General features: G+C 40.5%; 1 protein-coding gene across 32 annotated transcripts in view; it reads right to left on the reverse strand.

The window, feature by feature from the left end:
* The window catches only part of NRXN3 (neurexin 3), a 1,027,863-nt gene that overhangs the window by 646,973 nt on the left and 361,314 nt on the right, over window positions 1-19,576 (reverse strand). For 23 of the 32 annotated variants that reach the window (XR_011324711.1, XR_011324710.1, XM_069783750.1 and 20 more), the window contains one exon: window positions 15,650-15,676. The exons of the other annotated variants lie outside the window; for them this stretch is intronic. Coding sequence is in view for 21 of the 23 variants with exons in the window: in XM_069783750.1 (XP_069639851.1) it covers window positions 15,650-15,676 (27 nt within the window). In the remaining 2 variants the exon portion in view is untranslated. The remainder of the gene's footprint in view (window positions 1-15,649; window positions 15,677-19,576) is intronic. 32 annotated transcript variants of the gene reach the window in all.

Raw genomic sequence — 19,576 nt, forward strand, 5'->3', positions numbered from 1 at the left:
GCAGCTCCAAACCATTCTCTAGAAGAGCTTAGTCCTCTCCACTGACTAAAGAGAGACTAGTCTCAACAGACTAAATGCTGACTAAATTTAATCATTCAACTAAATGTGAATGTCCATACACTCCCTCTATGCCTTTTAACCTTGTGCTCATTTGGATAATAAAGTCTTGAGAGCAGATTCTGTCTCCAAGCTGTCCTATAAAAATACATGGCTGCGTGTACATGGATACTATTCTTATCAGCAAGAACTGAAACTAGGATTTTCTGCGTCCAGAAAAGAGGCACTTAATATCAAAACAGAAGAAGTAATATCCTTTGCTCTCAGGGCACCAAGAAGACGTTTTTATCAAAGCAGGCCAGACTACCTGTATCAGTACCTGTACCATATAGGTATTTCTCTAATGTTAGAATAGATACCAGGCAGTAATCAGGTTCTGGATGTGAATTGGTTCACCTACCCAATCTGCCTCACCCTTTTCAAATACAAATATTCTGGTGTCTCCTGCTTCTGAACATACAAGAGCTGGTCACAGTAGAATGCTGTGGAAGCAAGGTAGGACTGGGGACCGCTATCTCGGATGTTAGACTCCATCTCTAGCCACTATGGAGATCCTAGAAGCTATCGACAGAATTCTTAGCGCTTGAAAAAAATAAGTTTGAAGTGTGGGCCAACCAAACAGGGGCAGAATTGGGACAGTGGACTGGTGACGAAAGAGATTTAGAAACAACTGTCTTACAGAGTAACAGTTCCCACTGAGCCATACTGGCACAGCACAATGGCTCCTTATGGCCTCTTCACTTATGGTATTCTTAAACTAACAGCAAGCAGAACAACGTACAGCACTGTAATCACCACCTGATTTCCCATTGTGAGATTTTCTTCACTCAGCCACAGTAAGAACCAACTCAAACTTCCCTACAGTCTTTGATGCTTAGGAAATAGGGTTTGGGTTTGTTTCACCTCTGTATTTGTAGCTGTGGAAATTGTACGCTAGTGAGCTTGCTAGTACTTCAAACAATTTTCTTCAGAAAAAGCTGATGTTGAGATGTGGTTTCAATGCCCTTGGGAAATCTCTTCCTAGATTTTCTTCTCTGCCCTTGCAAAATCTCTCCAGGTTTTACACTGGACCTACTGCAGCTTCAGAAGACCTACTGCTACTTGAAAGCAAAAGATCTGGAACTATTGTCACCTGAGGCAGAATGTGAGGAGTTTTTTTCAGTACTGATACAGTTAACAGTGTTCATAGTTCATGGATTTTTTTTTATCCCTAACAGACCAATTTCAAGTATACTTGTAGTCTGGAAAGCAGCTAAGCGCTTTCATTTCAATCAGTATGCAGCCTGCAAATTTCCAAAAAGTGCACTGGCAATAAATTCACACAGAGGCCCTTCTTACACAGGTAGAAGTTGGATCCCTGCATATACTATTAGTGTAAGGTTACTATAAGGTAACACAGTGAGTAAGAATGCATAATCCTTCTCTTCGCTCATACTTCTCTCTCTGCTAAAAATTGTAGAGTAGCACCAGGGCTGAATAGCTGCAATAAAGCTTTCTCTCACTGTCAGAAGTGCTCAGATAATGGTCCTGTGTTACGGCAGGGCTGAAAGCCCATAATGTCACTGCTACTGCTTCTGTATAAAATGACTTCACACTCTGTCCTTCAGTAACTCCATGGGGATAGTAATGTCACAATAATTGTGGTCTTGTAAGGATTAAATCATCAGCGTAAGAAGAATACTCCAAGGTAAAAATATGTTTAAGAACTCCTAAGACAGGATTTTTAATTTTAGCTCAAATCTCATCCCACTACGAAACAGAATCAAATATCCTTTCAGTGCTGTGACCAAAAGAGATGTCAAAACAAAGCAATGCATTACCTTCCCCAGTTGTAGATGAAGCTACCGTTCCCCCACAAAAAAGGGAAGTGGGTCAAAATGTTTTACTATGCATCCCTCCTTTAGTTTATCATACCTGCAGTTCTGTAAGTATCTATAGGTCTATAAGTATTTCTAAGTTCTTCTGTACTCCCAAAGCTCTCAGGAGAGTGATGTTTCTGTTACATTTCTGGCCCAATCAGAAAAAAATGAAAGCAGAAGTCTTATAAGAAAACATGTTCATATTTGGCCATTGAGTCTAAACATGATGCAGATCCCCAGAGGTAAATCTGTGACAAGTTGAAACCTCTTGCATTCAAAGCAAAGTAACTGAGAGCCTCAGTCTTCTCAGACTAATAAATATTTCAGATGATGGTGATTAAATCCCATGGGAAAACCTGATCCACTAGGTACCCTGCATGACTCAGAAGTGATCATCAAGACTGGCAATAACCCTGCCCACATGAAGAGGTACCTGCCCCAAAAACTCACATTTACTTCATTTACCTCACAACAGGAAAAAATGATACAGTACCTCTCACTTGTCATATTTTCAGTCCTGAAATTTTCCCCTTAGTATTTGGCAGTGGATCTTTTAAGGACGAGGACCTTAAGATTTGATTCTTCACAAATGCTGAGCATCTAAAATCCTGTGAAAGTCAACAGGGACTGACTAGGCTCAGTACCTCTGCAAATTAGAGCTAAAGTAGAAAAAACCATCTTAATAACCTCCTAATGGACTGCTGAAAACAATCATTTCAGCAATCAAGATGACAGTAAGCTGGGCTCTTTTCCCCTTATAACACAGAAATAATCAACAACATTTGAAAACTATAAGAAGAGGTGCAAGGAAGAGGAATAGATTTGTATTTTAACTCCATTTGAGTGAACTGGAAAAAAGGAGCTACCTGGTAGGGCAAAGCAGAAAAATACCTCTCTCAAAATAAGAAAGAATTTCCTTACAATGCATCAAAGTTTATCTGAAACAGGGAAGTATCTTTTACTTTGTTTCCCATAGTGAGGGAGGTGGCTGGCACCCATTCAGAAGAACGCCTTTCCACAATCCACCCTCCACACTCGCACTTTGCAGTTTGTTAGGAAACATTCTGCAGCCCTTTGGCTCCCTAAAAAAAAAAGTCAGAGCCCAAGTTCCTCTGTCCTATTCTCAAACACCACCCTTGCCAGAGCCACTCTTTGTGCGGTTGTGAAACATGTTGATTTCTCAGGTTTACCTTGACTCAGCTCAAAAAATATCAGACTGGATTCATGGTAAAGAAAAGCACAATATCTTTTAGAGATATAAAGTCTTTTTTTTTGGTTATAAAATGAACATCAGATGCAATTCTAATATTAGTTTAAAATGGACTGCATCGTTATTTGCTTAATTACTCCTACTCAGAATTCTTAGACAGGTTCCAGCTGCTTCAGTTGAGGGTTTGGCTTTAAAGTAACATCACGTCTTCCAAGTGCTGCCCTCGGTTTTTACCTCTGTATTCACATACGGCTGCTACAGTCCATTACAATCAAGTTTGGGCTAATGTGCTTTCAAGGATTTTACCTGAAATCAAGGCATTTCAGTACTTAACCATGGAAAACCCTTTCTGAATTCATGCCTAACTAGCTAGAAGTGACTGAGTGTCAGCTATGCAAATACCACTGATGTTTTTTCCAATAGCTGGGTTTAATAAATATTTTCCCTACCTTCCTAGGCTACCTACCTGTCAGCTGCCCCACATCCACTCTAGGCTATTCCTATTAAGAGGGATTATCCACATATTCATACAAATTATTAGAAAAGACATCAGTTCTATATATATTCTGTGAAACTTCTCATCTTGGGAGGTGTTAAACATTTCTATAGGTATTCCACATGATATATTTTAATAAGGATGTTTTGGACAGCTTATACAAGCAAACTTTCCTTCTTACTTCAAGCCTGAACTTAGCTTTATCACTGGGTTTCCTGAACCATACTTTTGGAAACAGATGCAGGTGGCAGAAACAAATGTTCTAAATACAGTACATTATGTGTGGATATTCATATATCCACATGTGGATATAATGTGGATTTCAGCCTTGGAAAGGAATACTGAAGTTAGGATGGTCTGATTTGCTGCAGCTGTCAGAGATACAGACCAGTAGTGTCTGCCACAGCCTGGCAGAGGCTGAGGAGTCCCCTTAGTCTCCATTCTTGGGTTGTTCATAGCATTTAAGCCACAAAGCTTCAGCTGCATAGCATCAGCTGTTTTCATCTGAGACAAAAAGGAGTAACTTCAAGGAAGCAGAGCATGCAGTTGTTTTCTGTGCTGATTAACACTGGCCTATGGTACAGTCCACACTTTGCAAAAGTTACTTGCTTCCTATAGAGCATAACTGATATGGTAGCCCAGGGCTACTGTCAAGAACCTGTTTGCATTCAAGTCCTTTTTCATACAGCTCTGCCAATGAACACAATCTTCCCCTTTACTTTCCACAAAGCACCCTGAACATACCTCCAACCCTTTCACAGGTGGGAAAACAACAACACAACAAACACAAAATGATCATATTGCTTTGGAGATGTATTTAGGCTCCTCAGCACATGAACTGAGAGAATAAACTAGAAAATCTCCAGCTGCACCACGAGATGGTGCTCAGCCCTCTGTAACAGGCACATGGAGTAGAGTACCAACAGAGTCAGGAAATTTTGCTTGAACTGGGTACTGACACCCCCAACCTAAGCACACACAGACAGTTGGGCTCATAAATGATTCTCTCTATGCAGCCCTGCTGGATACAGCATTCCCTGTAAAATACCACTGTGCTGCTGGAGGAGTCACCCAGACAGTGAGAAATTGCAAAAACAGAACTGAGTCTGCTGAGCTGGAAACTTGAAATCTACCACACTTGCAGCAAAAATCTTGAAGTTTGGATAACCTTTTCAGTTCATTCAGGAAAATAAGCTCCATGAGAACTATGCAAAAAAAAAAAAAAGTCCTGCATTTTCATATAGTTTTCGTGCTGCTCCTTCTGCTCTGTTGTATTTTAATATGCTTGAAACAAATCAAAGTGTGACCAGTGAGAGAAATATTATCAACTTTGATTACAATGAGAACTGGTCAATTTTATTGGCACTGCTTTCATGTCAATGATGATTTAGGAAGCAAGTTTCCTTTAATCTAAAATTATCCTAAACAGCAAAATATCATAATATAATAAATTGGAAGCAACAAACGTTCATTCTTTCTAGTATAACAAAACGTGGAACTAAATGAGGCTAATCTACACATTGCAAAAAAGGCAGTGATACTACCCACACTTGTGGCATCAATATTTTGGCAATTCTAGGACTATGATCAGTATTTTCATGAGTGTGAGTGAGGCTGTGGCAGAATAGGCTATGGTAACAATGTAATTGGGGTGTATGCAATTACTGTTACACTTATAATGGTAAAAAATGTACAGTACATGATTTGGCCAACTGTGTACTGATCTCCAAAAATCTCACTGGTCATCTACAAATATGCTTCTTCCCTTCTTTGCTTGTATTAAAGTTGAATCAGAGTTGTTACATGATACTTGATGCCATCTCCCACAGTAGAACTGGCGACGTTTTAGCAGCAATAGATATTTAATTTGTAACAGCCCTTATAAACTCTTGGCTTCATTCATTATCCTACTGCGCAAACTCATCTTACAAACCCACAAGGAAAAAAACCTCTCATACTTCTATAGAACTTTCAAGGGGCCTCTTAGAAATTAAAACATTTTTATATTACTTCTGCCTTTAAAAAATAATTATGAAATTCCAGCAACATTTGCACCTGGCATTTCTTCTGTTGCACTGGACATGCAAACCCACCATATTCAAATTAGACTCTGTGCCGTTATAAACTCTGTAAGATGCACACATCTTTGACCGTACATGGCAACTGGAATGGAGGGAATCCATTCAAATCTAGAATCCCTCACATGCATGCAAAAGGACTAGGGTTTTGGGACAATGAAATATCAAATGTATGACATCTTTCCCCAGTTCAGCTAAGGAAGGCTTGTGGTTTTGCATGCAGCAGAATGATATGGCAAATACTGATCCTCCTCTCGAAGCAAAGAGCTAAACTCCAAGAATTCAAGAGGAACACCATGCTAGACGGAAGACCGCAACCTTGTTTAAATGCTTGAATGCTGTAAGAACTTTTTTCACTAGGCAGTTTCAAAGATGCTAACAGCTTGGTGAAGGTGGCAACAGCTTGCAACCTGAAAGATGCTGATGTGAGTCAAAAGCAATACCAGCTACATTTCTTCTTTTCCCTACCAGTTCAAAATGGTGTGCTGAATAATTTCAAATGAAATTCTCCTACAAAAAAAGCGGAACAGAAAACACACTAATGCAAATGACGTCAGCATGCTAACAGTTTCTTAATACACAATTAAACCTTTACCTGAACTTACTCTTGCATTAACAGTTAATTAGCATAATAACTTCTCTGTTTTGTTTCAAGCTTTCTGGTGATTTTCTACTTCAGATTCATGAGCAAACAAAAATAGTAAGATATCCATGGATTATTAAAACTGTACCTGGTGATTTGAACTCCAATTCATGATCAGGCCTGCACACTAAAATCCACCAAGAGAAAAAAGCTATTTTTCCATAATTAAGTATGCATGCATGACTGTTTAATATAGCAACCACTGAAGTGACATGAATAAAAAAGATATTTAACTGGGAAAATAACTTGAGAACTTCTCTCAGGCTTTCTAACTTCTCACATTCAGAAAGAAAATGTTCAGCGCATTGCATTTTCCACTGGCTAGAAAATGGTTTATGATGATATAAAAAATCTTCACCACTGATCAAACACATCTATGGCATGTTGGCCAGGTTCCTTGTGGTACCAAGTCTTCCCACGCACTGTATCCCCTTTGCACAAGAGAATCAAGAAGTCAACAACTGTTTCCTTGGCCCTCAAACCTCAAGAATCAGCTTTTCTTGAGAGGAGTAGAAGATAAGCAATTAGAAAAGAAGACATCACTGCTGAAAGGTTTGCTAAGGGCAAGTTTCCAGAGAAGCAGCAGCAACGCAAGCTTGCCGTATACATCATACACCAGTGTGCACCAGCTTGACCAAGCGAGTTCTTGACCAGTTCTCTCTGACTCACTCTGTCCCTGCACAAACAGTAAATATTTCTAAGGTGTTTCTTTCAGAAGCAGACCTCTGCAGCTCACCTTTCCCCAGCTCATTTCAGAAAGGCCAATGTTCAAGCACAGAAGCACTGAAGGATATTTTTAAAGTAAACTTTTATCTTACTCCTCAAGCACCTGTTTGCAATTGCAGTTCTTTGCTCCCTGAGAGAAATTTTCTAGCAGCAGAGCCTTTTGCCAGACAAACCAGCCTTGCAGTGCAAAATACAGGCAATGTGATGGGTCATGGTGGCAGAAGGAACTCAGCAGCAGTCACTGCTGAAATAGGTGGGTGGTGTGAGGACTGTTAAGCATGGAAGAAAGCTCCCAGCTGTGGAGAGGCAACTTTCCTCTGTCATTATCAACCCTCTCACTATTCATTCATGGAAACAGTATCCAGTATTTAAGTCCTAACGCAGTCATTGATTGATTTTAAGATACTCAACAGCCTGACGTGTCTTTATCCTGGAAAAAACCACATTTAGTACTGCTACACAGCTCCCTGATATTACCACTCACAAGTAAGTTTCCTCAAACTCAGTGTCTTGTGTAAAAAAAGAAAAAATCAATTAAACGAAAAAAGAAATGACCAAACGTTCAATGCCTGGACACCATAGATGACACTGTTTCAGTCTACCTTTGGCCCTCTATTTCACTGTAAGGCAGCAAAAGCATTGTCTTTTAAGCCTTATAGCATGATGGGCACAAACTTTGAAGGCTATAGTTGCTTCCTGAGTGTACTGGGTTTGGCTGGGAGGGAGTTAATTTTCTTCATAGCAGCCCGCATGGTGCTATGTTTTGGATTTGTGAGCAAAACAGTGTTGATAACACACAGGCGGGGGGAGAGCAAGTGAGCAGCTGTGTGGTGCTTAGCCACCTACAGGGGTTAAACCAAAACAGGGAGGAAAGTGCAAGTGATGACAGCCAATCGGAAAGGAACACAAATCAATTTATACAAAGAAAATGGCCAAAATAACAAACTGAGAAGTGTACAAGTTTTTCTATCAAAGCCTTTTTTGCCCCAGGCACCCTGGCTGAGATCCTGCAAACATTGCAACAGGAAAGGAAGTAAGGCATCCTGTTCTCCCCAAACAGACATGAGAAAGGAAGCCTGTATTATAACAACTCATGGATAAAAGAAAAACATTGCTGACCAGCAACTAGTTAATTCAATGTATCATTAAAACAAAACCCAGCATCACATGACTTCAAAAGTTATCCTACCCACAAATTTCTTCCTAGGTTCCTCCAAGGTTCACCCACAGCATCTTTCTCCTCTGGAAAAAAAAAAAAAAAAACAAACAAAAAAAAACAACCAAAAAAACCCACAAAAAAAACCAACCCCAAAACACCCTAACCTTTTCATATTCCATAATCTTTGTTACAGCATCCAGAATCCCAATATTTAATTGGAATTTCTAACATTAAGTAGTGGGTATCTAGCTTAGTGATTGACAGGGTGACTGGGTGATTGATATGGTTGTTTTGACTCTGCCCCCTACATGACAGTTCTCACTTTTAGTTATAATCCCATGGAAGGGGTCAGAGGCTACATGAATTGAAAATTCTATATATAAAAACATACAGCACAAAGACAACCTTTCAAGAAGTGGCAAGGAGTCAAGAAAAGCTGCTGGGGTGGAAAGGATAGCCAGTAAACTGGCACAGTTGTTTTCCAAAAGCCGGTCATTGATTCCTGACAGATGACTGCTGAGTTTCCACATTTAGTTTTCTTTCCCATTAGGTCCCACCACAGCAATTTAGTAAAATTAACGCAGAATGCATTCTGCCAAGCTCTGGTCTCAGCAGCACCATCTCTTCAAAATGATGACCTTAGAAGACCTGCTGAAGTCCCTCCCTGAGCACTAGAACTGAAGAGTCAGACTAGAGACTTTCAAAGGATGTGACAGTATTAGCTGGAAGATGAAGGCTAACTGCTGCTAACAGCTGAGGCTAGCTGAAGTATAGTAAACAGGTACCTGCATTTGAAACCCAGATTTACAGCCCCTGAAATATCCTGGGATGTAGGGACCTTGTGATAATACAAACTGCAGTTTAGGATTGCAAAAATTAATCCTGCCACAGCAAAACCTTAATCTTCATGGCACTGTCTGGATGAGGAGGATTAAAGACACTGTGAAAAGCTTGTGCTCATTACACCCAGTGTTCTGCACCCAATAATGCAGATCACTAGAGCCTCTTTACCAGTCACTCCTTATCCAGTATCCGCTGAGCCTTAAGGCACACTGATTTGGCCCTAAATTTACTGATAAGGTAACACCCAACATAGCAAGCACTGCTTGTGCTGATCAGGGTTTGCTTTTCTTTTTCTTTTTAACTATTCAAAGTCTCATTAGAGATGTTCTCTCTGGGTTCTTCTCAGACAAAACTAATCACATATAAAATACTCGCTTCCTCCTACATCCTAAAGCATGAGTTTCCAGGTTTGTGCCAGTTTTATTTGAATAAAAGAACAAAGTGGATGTTCTGGCAACTAATTACAGAATCTAATCTACAAAGACATTGTATAGACAGCAGCAAAGCAGAGCAGCTTCTCCTATGCGCTTCACTTTTGCCTCTCGCCTAGATGGAAGATGTCCATGTGGAACCCAGCCCCAAAGGGCCTTGTCCTCTCCATTGCAACTGGTAACTGCATGGACTTTGTCACTACCATTTTAAAACAAGCTCGGGAGCACTATTTCACTTTGTAAGGGTAGCAAGCAACCTCTGAGTTGAGAGCTTAAGTCAAGAGTTTTTTTTCCCACTGGGGACTTAGAGTGGACTTGAATCAGTCAAGTCTGAGACAAAATATCTCACTTTGTAGTAGCTCACACAGGGAAAAGGAATTTGTTGTGTTCTGTGATAAAGCTCATCTGCACACCCACAAAGGAGCTCAGAGAGACATCAGAAGGAGGAGAAGACCAAATAATATCTTCCTGGGTTACATCCAGGCCCATCACAGGGGCCATCAACCCATCAGAGGCCCATCTGCACAAAGCCATAGGAGCACAGGGGCACAGTGGCAGGTGGGAAAACAAATCAAGGACTCCTGAGGAATGAACACCTTGTCCAGGCCTCTCCCAGGGCTGTCCCAGCAGAGCCATTTACCCAGTGTCCAAGCATGAAACTCATCACCATAAGTCATCTGGAGCAGCTCTTGTGATCGCTTTTTGGACTAAGGGGGTTGCTGCCTAGGGTGGGACATACGTGATGCAGGGGAAAAGCAGTTTGGGATCAGACAGACTTATCATGCGATGTTTAGGGGAGATACCAAAGGCAGCAAAAGGGAAGAGATTAGGTGATTTGGGGAGGAACAAGAGTGGGAAAATAGAGGGGAAAGGGGATAAAAAGGGCTGGTCATATGTAAATAGTTGCTGGTCAGTATGCTTACCTGGCTGTGGCCTGCGCCTGATCAGTGCAGTCTGTCCTGTCTTATTAAATTCCTTTCTAACTCTTTCCTGGGTGAGGACTCTCTATTCTGTGTGCATGAGGGTGTATGGGGGTGTGAGTGCAGCAACTGGAGTCAGACCATAGGTCAGAGAGCCTGGATGTTCATGCTATCAGAGACTGGAATGAGCACAGGTCTGTGGGTAAGTGTGTGATCACTAGCAAAGTGCCTGCCAGGAATACGTCTTCAGCCTCGCTACTGGTTGAACCTGGGAATGGGGAGTGGCAGTAGCCTCACCTCTCTGGGGCTGCTGGATCCAGCATGGTATGTTTTCCCTAACAGAATTCTCTGTTTACCATCTGACAAAATATCTGGGAGGACTGCTGTTTCATCACCTGACAGGAGGAAAAGTCTTCCAAAGACAGGCTTGCTCCCTTCCCTTCTTCTGCATTGCAGTGCAGCAGCAGCACAAGGCCAGACCAGTGCCCTGAGTCTGAAACTGCTCAAAGGTGAGACTGTTCTCACTTAGGCTGTACAGATGCTACAGACACCAGCTTTGCTTTCACCACTACGATATGACATACTAATGACTCGTCACTTTTCAGGCTGCATAAGCATTCATTTCTTCCTGATTATGTTTAAATGGAGCTAGGAGATACTAGAGTCACAAATATGATGTGTATGTTTAATCATACCTCTTCACTTTCCAAATAATGTTTTCATGTTAGAGTACTATTAAGCTTTTATTAAAACGACAGCAACATCACTAGGAATCAGATAAGTGCACTTGGTTTTACAACATTTTGATTAGACTGGAGTTAGCACGTCTTCCTATTTACTTATGCTGATATGGAAAAAAGAAAACTTTAATTCTCTCCCAGAGAGATAGACATCATAGGTTTGTATTTTATGTTGTTACAGTGGCACATACTAAAACAAAACATTAACATTGCATTGAATTAAGGCACTAAATACAGTAAGCGTGAGAGAAGCAACAGAGAAGGGAGAACCAATCTCATGTTCTAGCTGTCTTCTATTGTCAAAGACCAGTCCAAAATTAACTGGATCTGAAACAACATGCCAACTGCAGGGCCTCATAGAGACACAGGATCAACTAGTAGTGACTGGACTGTGATTCTTTTATTCTCTTCCATTTGTGCTTTTAGCAACAGGTAAGAGAAGAGGATCAGGATTTGCTGGGGCTTTACAAGTGACATGAAAATAGGTAGCGGCTTGTCCAGCATGCTTTAGTGAGAAGAAAAGGCCTCATTATGAAACAAGTGATAAGACAGAAGTATTCACTGTTCCAGAGGCAGCTACTTTTGGAATATCACACCTCCCATAAGGGTAGCGTCAAACTATGTGACTGTGACTATTGACATGCCACACAAAAGGTTTGGGAGAAAGAGGGAGGACTAGACCAAGAAAAATAATACAAGCAGTATCCTAGAAAGAACACAAAGTGAAGACACCTCCAAAAGCTAATACAATTGTAGCACACACAGCCCTGTCCTCCACACTTAATATTGGGTAGAATGCTGAAAACTATCCCCATCTGGACTGATATGAAGTGGGGTCACTGAAAAGGGAATAAGGAAATTAAGGACTAGATACCTTTGAAAAAATGAAGAAAAATCAGAGCACCAGATATTTTGACACCAACTATAAAACTATCACAACAACTTTAATTTTCTTTAACGAGAACTATGTATTTCAAGAAACAGTTTACAGGAGAGGGAACAAAGCACTACTCTTCCTTAGGAAATCCTTTTTAAAAACCCAGATTATATGTATGCAAAAATATAAGGGTATTTGGACTATACCTCTTTCCCCATAAATCCAGCCAACAAAATTATGCTATCCATTTTGTCTGCATTATGTTGAGGAATCATTCAATGCACCTTCACACAGTGTATTTTGGGATCCTGATTCTGCTTTTGGTTGTGCTGATTTTACACTCAGAGGAAAAGAGTGTTACTACCCAGTTACATCTGTGTAAGCAACAGCACTGTTGGGTCCTTCTAAATGCAAACTCTGGCAGTGTGCAGAAACAGAAAAGGTCAGTTTAGGTATCTTCAAGAGTGAAAGGAGAGGATGAGAGAGGAGTAGTAAAATAAATACAGAGAAATTAAAAAAAGTTCCTATTCTAGGAAACTATGTCAGTCTTCCATTTCAGAACTGTGAGATGACAGTGATGAGAAACAGAGAGAGGCTAAGAAGAAATGAAGTGGTGGAAAACAGTATTTTGCATCAGATATATGAGAACCCAGGCAAGCAAAAAGCCTTCAATCCTTTCAATGAAAATTAAAAGCAAGCATACTGAAAATTAAGTGCTTACCTGGGACAACATACTAGACTCCTCTCAAACAGCATAAGCTTCAGTGCTTGCTGTGGTAGGCTCTTTAACCTACACATTCCACAGGGCCCCAGAAGTACAGCTCTCTTTACCTTTAAAACCATGCACCAGGTCCCTTCTATTCAGTTAGCAATGGTGACTGCTTGACCTGCAACTCTTCAACTGATTGGGAATCCCATTTGTCAAGTTACTTTAAAACACTTCTGCTCATTTCAACAGAACCTGGCAGACCAATCTGTATGTGGATAACTCCCTCTGCACAAGTAAATGTCAGTGTGCCTGCAAGAATAGTTACAGTGATATTTGGTCTGCTCCTGGCTAACCATATTTTATTCGTGCAAGAGTATACAGTTTTTTATCAATCGGTTCCCAGGAGGTTCCCTTCTAGAAAGCAGGACAGATGACCCGAGTCATTGCAACAGACAGCAACAAAATAAGGTGTTGGAGGGACTAGGAGTAGGGTTGTACATTGTCAGCACAGTATCATAAAAAATGAATTAGGAAAATCCAAAGTGCTTTAAAATAAATAAATAAATAAATACAAACCTTCAGAGGATGACTGTACTTAAAAATGCAACAGGCTCAACTATTAAAAATGCATGGAAGCAAAATGATTCAAGATCTTTTGATGCTTATGGGGAAACTAACAAAAGCACTGGATTCAGACTGTCTTCCCACTGCTCTGATTATAGGATTATCTTTTCCCTCTTTTTCTTTTTTGAATGTTTCTCCCAGTTACTGCTAGATTTTGATTTGCATGAAAACTAGACCATTGCTCCTTGCTACTAAAGCCAATTTCCCATCTGAAGATAGTCTTCCATAGCTAAGCCCTTAACAGCCAGCTGTCATCAAAAGTTGAAGATGATGACAACAATATCAGATTGTTGTCCAGTATCAGAGGAACTGATATGGATGCTCAGATGACATGCATCAACAAGAATTATGGTGCAAGTGTTTAGATAGAGTTACAGGTGGCTAAGCAGCAAGAGTATATGAACTCTTAGGAAGCAAAAGATCCTATTTTTATGCAAATGTCCTCAGCACTGCTGGGTAGAAACTGGCAATCTCAGCTAGCAGAGATTCAAGACACTTTTTCCTATTACTCACTCTACCTTAAAATAGTGTTAAAACTTTGAAGAGCAAAAGGAATTCAGCAAGAGCTCTCAAGCTTTGAGTCATACAGGACTAATCCCACATACCCCTACGATAGGGCTGAAGAAGGCTGCAGTTCTCAACGCTGTTTCAGCAAAGTATCATAAAAAATGAATTCAGAAAATCCAAAGTGCTTTAAAATAAATAAATAAATACAAACTTCCAGAGGATGACTGTATTTAAAAATGCAACAGGCTGCAATAGGGCTGAAGAAGGCTGCAGTTCTCAATGTTGTGAAGTCATGATAAAGCTCCTACAGTGTATCAGGGCTCACAGCTGGAATAATCACACATCAGCCAATGCTTTGTCTTGTCCCTGATGACAGGCTCCCAGGGACCACTTCCCAAGACCAAGAAACTAATTGCTTCCACTTCCCTACAAAGTAGGATCTCAATCAGCTGGCAGTGACCAGGAGGGAAAGCTGATCTATTATCTGCTTATATGTGTATTTTTTTTTTTTTTTCTGTTTGCAACCACAGAGAACCTTTTAAATTTTGCAAATATTGTACATGGGGAAAAAACCCAAACAACTGCTGTCTGCTCTCTAACACTAAAAACCTACTGCTAGTCCAAAACTATCACAAAGCTGTTAAGAAACTTCTTTACAATAAGATTCTCTTGCTGCTTCTACATTGGTTCTGCTACTTGAAAGCTCTATATTTGCTTTTGGGGCTGCAACGCACTTCTTTCCACCTTCCTGCTAGCTTGGATGGGGCTCGTGAGCAAGAAGACCACAGCCTCTAGAAAACACATGGACCGTCCTTGCCTTTTCATCCCTTATAGCATTTCCAAAGTGATGTTTAGCTTTCCATAAATGTTTCCACATAAAATCTAACACAGAGGATCTACTGGTTCAGGAGTCTGGTTTCAAGTAAGATGAGCCTCAAAGCATACTTGAGAGCTAAACAGCTCCATTCTTTGGGAAGTGCTTTTTACTTTGAGGCCTACATCAACTTCGACCAGCTCTTTGAAGTAGAACAGAAAAGATTTTGTTTACTCAATCAGTCTAGAATTGGATATGATCTTTCACTATTATTTTTCACAGAGATTTCATAAGCCTTCTTCCCTACTTTTACAGACTGAATGGGATCTTCAGTGACCCAAAGATTCAGCTGGAATTCATTATAGAAACCTAAGAGTGGTAAATGCCAAATAAAATGTTATGATGTAACTCTGATAATATACTCAAAATCTAAGATCTAATTTTTCCTTCTATATCCAAATAAAAATGACTTTGAATAAATATCAGGTTAAGTTGTCACCATTCTGAAATAGAGTGAGAGTTTGAGGTGGGGTTTTTTTAATTTGTTTTTAAAATGTGCATGCCTGTTTTGTAGTGGAGAAGTGCATACAGTACCTGTTGTTATTCTTATGTGGTTCTTTAAAAGTTTTCATAAAGACAACAGGTTACCAGTGAAATATAATATCAGCTCATCAGGTTCCTCAGGTGCTCTTCTGCAAAGCTATGAAATAACAGTTCATCCCCTCCTTGGAGAAACCTAACACAAAATTTTCACATACAATCACATAAGGTCTTCCCTCCTCCCCCCCCAGCTTCATATCCCACCCAGCCCTTCAATTTCAGAAGATTTTTTTTTTTTTAAAGAAAAGGGAAAAAAAAGAAAAGAAAAGAAAAACAGCTTATAAAACAGCAAAGAAAATAAAGTTATTTTAATATATATAGAAAGAGAACAAAATGAAACTTGAGGGAAAACTTACTGGCGTTACAGTTTATCCTGATACAGTCTAGATGGGGAAAAATAAATGAAAGATGAAATTGCATCCTTCAAGGTAACAGCTGCAGACATCCAAAAACAATCAGTCCACCCTTCCGGGGACAGACACACGCAAAGAGATGTGGCCATTTTATACTTATATACAGTCTGTACAAGTTCAGGTGTGGGTGTATATGTACAGTATATTCTACATAAATATCTGTTACATAAATATATATATATACACACGTGTATATATATACACATATGTATAGAGATATACCAATATACATATATATCCACATGTTGACACAGAAAGCTATTTTCTTTTTTTAGAAACCTATGCATCTAAGAGTATCTTCTACTCCAGACCATGAACTGATATGAATTACAATAAAAAAATTGATAATTAAGGCACAAAAAATGTCCCTCAAAATGCAAGTCATACTCCAGTGTCATTTTGTTTTTTAAAGACCTTTAGCAATTTCTTTAAGAAGCTTGAAGCTCAAAGTCAACCTTTACACGTGGTTTCTTTTGAATTAATTTGTATTGTTATTGCATAAATACACCATCTGTCAAACACAGAATACCTGTAAAATCAGCCTGTGAGATTTGTTGGTGCAAAATTTAACCCTTTCCAGCTCTCCCAAAGACAGACCCTCTTCTCATTCCCCCAATGCCAGCCCAGAACACTTTTTAATATGTGCACAGACACATTTGACACTGTCCATTCAGGTGAGGAAAGGGTTAATACACTGCCCAGCAGTGTCCTATCATAAAATGGCCACTTGCAAACAGCTAACCGCACGAACGCCCAGCCCAGATTTCAGCTAGTTCTGGAGGTTGGGAATACTTCTTTTTTGCTTGGCGGGGGAATGGAGATTTCTTTCAAGGGTCCCCAGCCCTGCCAGTTCCTCAGAGCCCAATCTCATCTTGCTATCTGAACGCCAAGACTGAATGGGATGCTCATAACGTTCAGGGAGAAGATGAAATGGGCAGTGAAGTGGCAGATATGGGAACCTTTGCTGGCCCTGATTCATTCAGAGGTTACAGGCAAGGGAGGGACAAAGAAGGGTACACGGAGAGAAAAATAGAGTTACATGTGTGGAACCTAATAAATGGTAATTGACGAGTCTGCTTTTGCAAGTTGAGGTAGGAGAGCCTGAGCTAGAGGGCTTCTGAGCATTGCTTCTCTCATTTAACACACTAATGCTCAGCATATCTCAGGATACAACCTGTAAGAGGATCTTTTGTTTATAAATGCCTACTTACAGCCTTGTGAACATCCAATACTATGGTGTCTGACATGGGTGAGAGCTATCATATCACTGCTATTGCGTATCTTGGGCCATGCTGAACTTCTCTCAGGAAATCAGCGCCAGGAATAATAGCAACATGCTACTGGACACCCTGTCTGGACAGCTAAAGCTTTGGCTAGCAGGGACAGTCATATTTATTACAGAGATATGGCCCACCAAGAGGGATTATACAGAATGGCAGAGAAATATAATGCAGTTTGCTGCTTAACTGGACCAATTTTATGTTTACTCAGACAGATGTGGGAAAATTTCAGCAGCTGAAACTAAATGCAGTTCTTAAAAAATGATAGAGGGGAAAGAATAAAAGACTATAAATAAAGACCTGTAATGAGCCGGGACACACCAATCAGGAGCAGCATAGCCAGAGAGAGTCTGTTTTCAAGCAGAACTTCTCTTGAGAAAATCTGGGTTTGGTTTTGTGCGATTAGGTTTGTCATGTGTCGTCAACCGCAACAGAAAAGTGGGAGCAAACAGCCCTGGAGCAAGTGGTACGATCACCATACAGCGGTGGCTATATCCCTTACAGGAGCTGGGTGGGGTAAGGGGAGCTCTGAAGTACATGCTGGGGAACTTCCCTCTACAACCTGATGGAGAGTGAGAGCAAGAGTGAGAGAGACTCCCAAGTCTCACTGCAAGCAAGTGAGATCGAGAGAGTTGTTAGAGCTGGAACAACAGGGGAATTTCTTATGGGCTAAACAGTAAGTGTGCTGGAAAGGGAAACATGGCTGGTCCTCAGCAACGTTCATCAAAGTTAGAAACTAAAACCATCGTTGTGTTATTGATGTCTGCAGAGAAGTTTTGCATTTTTAAATTTTTTGGCAGCAATACAGAAATAACTACACGTCCCAGGGCTTACCGCCAGGCTGAGTCACTGACTGCTTCAGGTGAAGGGATCGATATTTCAAACTGAAAACCTGTGTAGCCCTTATCCTGGCTGCTAGATTTCTATTTCAAAGGACAATGAGAGACCAGGCCACTGAGGGGGTTGCCCTGACAACTACAATGGCACTATTAGATCTCCAGACTTTGCAAGCATGAAGGCTCTGCAATACCATATGCCAGGCAGAAACGCCTAAGCACACTCCAGAAGAACCAGCTCCTGAACCAGACTTAGTCCAGCTGGGTCAGTGGGGATCCCGCATGGCAGCTAAGTGAGTGCATCTGCCTGCGCTGCTACACCAGCACCATCATACTCTCCACACTACCTTCAAAGAACAAGCACAGGTTTTTTGTTCTTTTCCTTAATTCTGAGCCTTGCCCAAAGCAACCAAAACAAATTTCCAATCATTAATACATGAAGCTGTTTTCTCCCTCTTACATCAGTTTTTAGAAAGGAAGAAAATACCTATTTTCCTCTAAACTAGTACAACACCACAAATCCAAAACAGTAAGGTGCACGTTTAGCCTGGTCTTTGCACTCAAAAAAGCAGTAGCTGGGGAATTCAGGAATAATTTAAAAAACTGCTTGGGATTCCTCTTGCACAGCACCAGGGCAGTAAGACTTCTGGTAATCGTCATCTGGGGCTCTCAGCCCTGTTACCGGCTTCTACTGATGAGATTTGCTTTATTTAGGTATGGCTGCATTCCTGACTCAAAAGAGGTTTTCCCTTGCTTTAGGTTTTGAAGATGAGTATGCCCGAACAGCTGTAAATCGAGTCACCTGCCAGTTCAGCAGCTGGATAAGGAATCTGGAGGACAGCAGTAAAGTGAAAACACAGTCTGTAACTGCATGGGGAGCAGGATGAGCTGGGAAAACCTTCTACAGCTACTTTCTTTCATTATTATTCCTAATGTAAACCAGAATCTGCTTTCTTAGTGCTCAGATAGAAGGTTTTCCAGAGCACATCACCTGGCAAATGGGACAAAGACCCTCTCCTTGCAAAAGGTTAAATAGCTCCACTGCATTTAGCTAACACTAGAGATTCATTGTTTGAATGGAAATATCTTTAGTAGCAGACAGAAGTCTCTACAAATTAGGCCTGTGTTTCTTACCATTTGTACATTTGTGCCTGAAAATAGTGATATTTACTTGACATTGCTAAGGCCCCAGGCTGTTTTTCCCTTGAATCAGAAAAGAAAGTCACCTTCGCTGTGTGAGGACAAAGTGTTCCTTTTGATGAGCATCCACATGTGGCTATGGAAGAGCACTTTAAGGCAGAACTAGGACAAGAAAGATAATAGGGGCCTGACTATTTCTAAGCTCACTGCGGGGAAACCAGATGAGGTCCTGTGCACACTCCTACCCCAAGTTATAGTGTAGCTCCTTGCCTCTCTCCTACTTGCATGCAGTCGGTCTGTGCACCCACCTGTAACTGGCAGCTGACAAAAATTTTTGCAGGTCTGTGGCAAAAAAAAAACCAACAACAAAAAAAAAACATCAAGGGGCTTTGTATGTACTGATTATAGAAAAGAAATTTATTAATGAGAAATACTGTGAATGGGCATACACTTGCAGGTCTGAGTGTATGATCTGCACAAAAGGAAATTTGGCATAGAAGTTCACGTATGTTTAAAAAAGAAAAATAGAAAATGTGCCTGCTCTGTTTGTTTGTGGGAATGACAAGAGAAACTTTACATTTTGGAGAGGCAAAGATGTCTCTGACACTCTTGAG

Source organism: Haliaeetus albicilla, chromosome 5 (assembly GCF_947461875.1).
Source record: "Haliaeetus albicilla chromosome 5, bHalAlb1.1, whole genome shotgun sequence".
Taxonomy (NCBI): Eukaryota; Metazoa; Chordata; class Aves; order Accipitriformes; family Accipitridae; genus Haliaeetus; species Haliaeetus albicilla.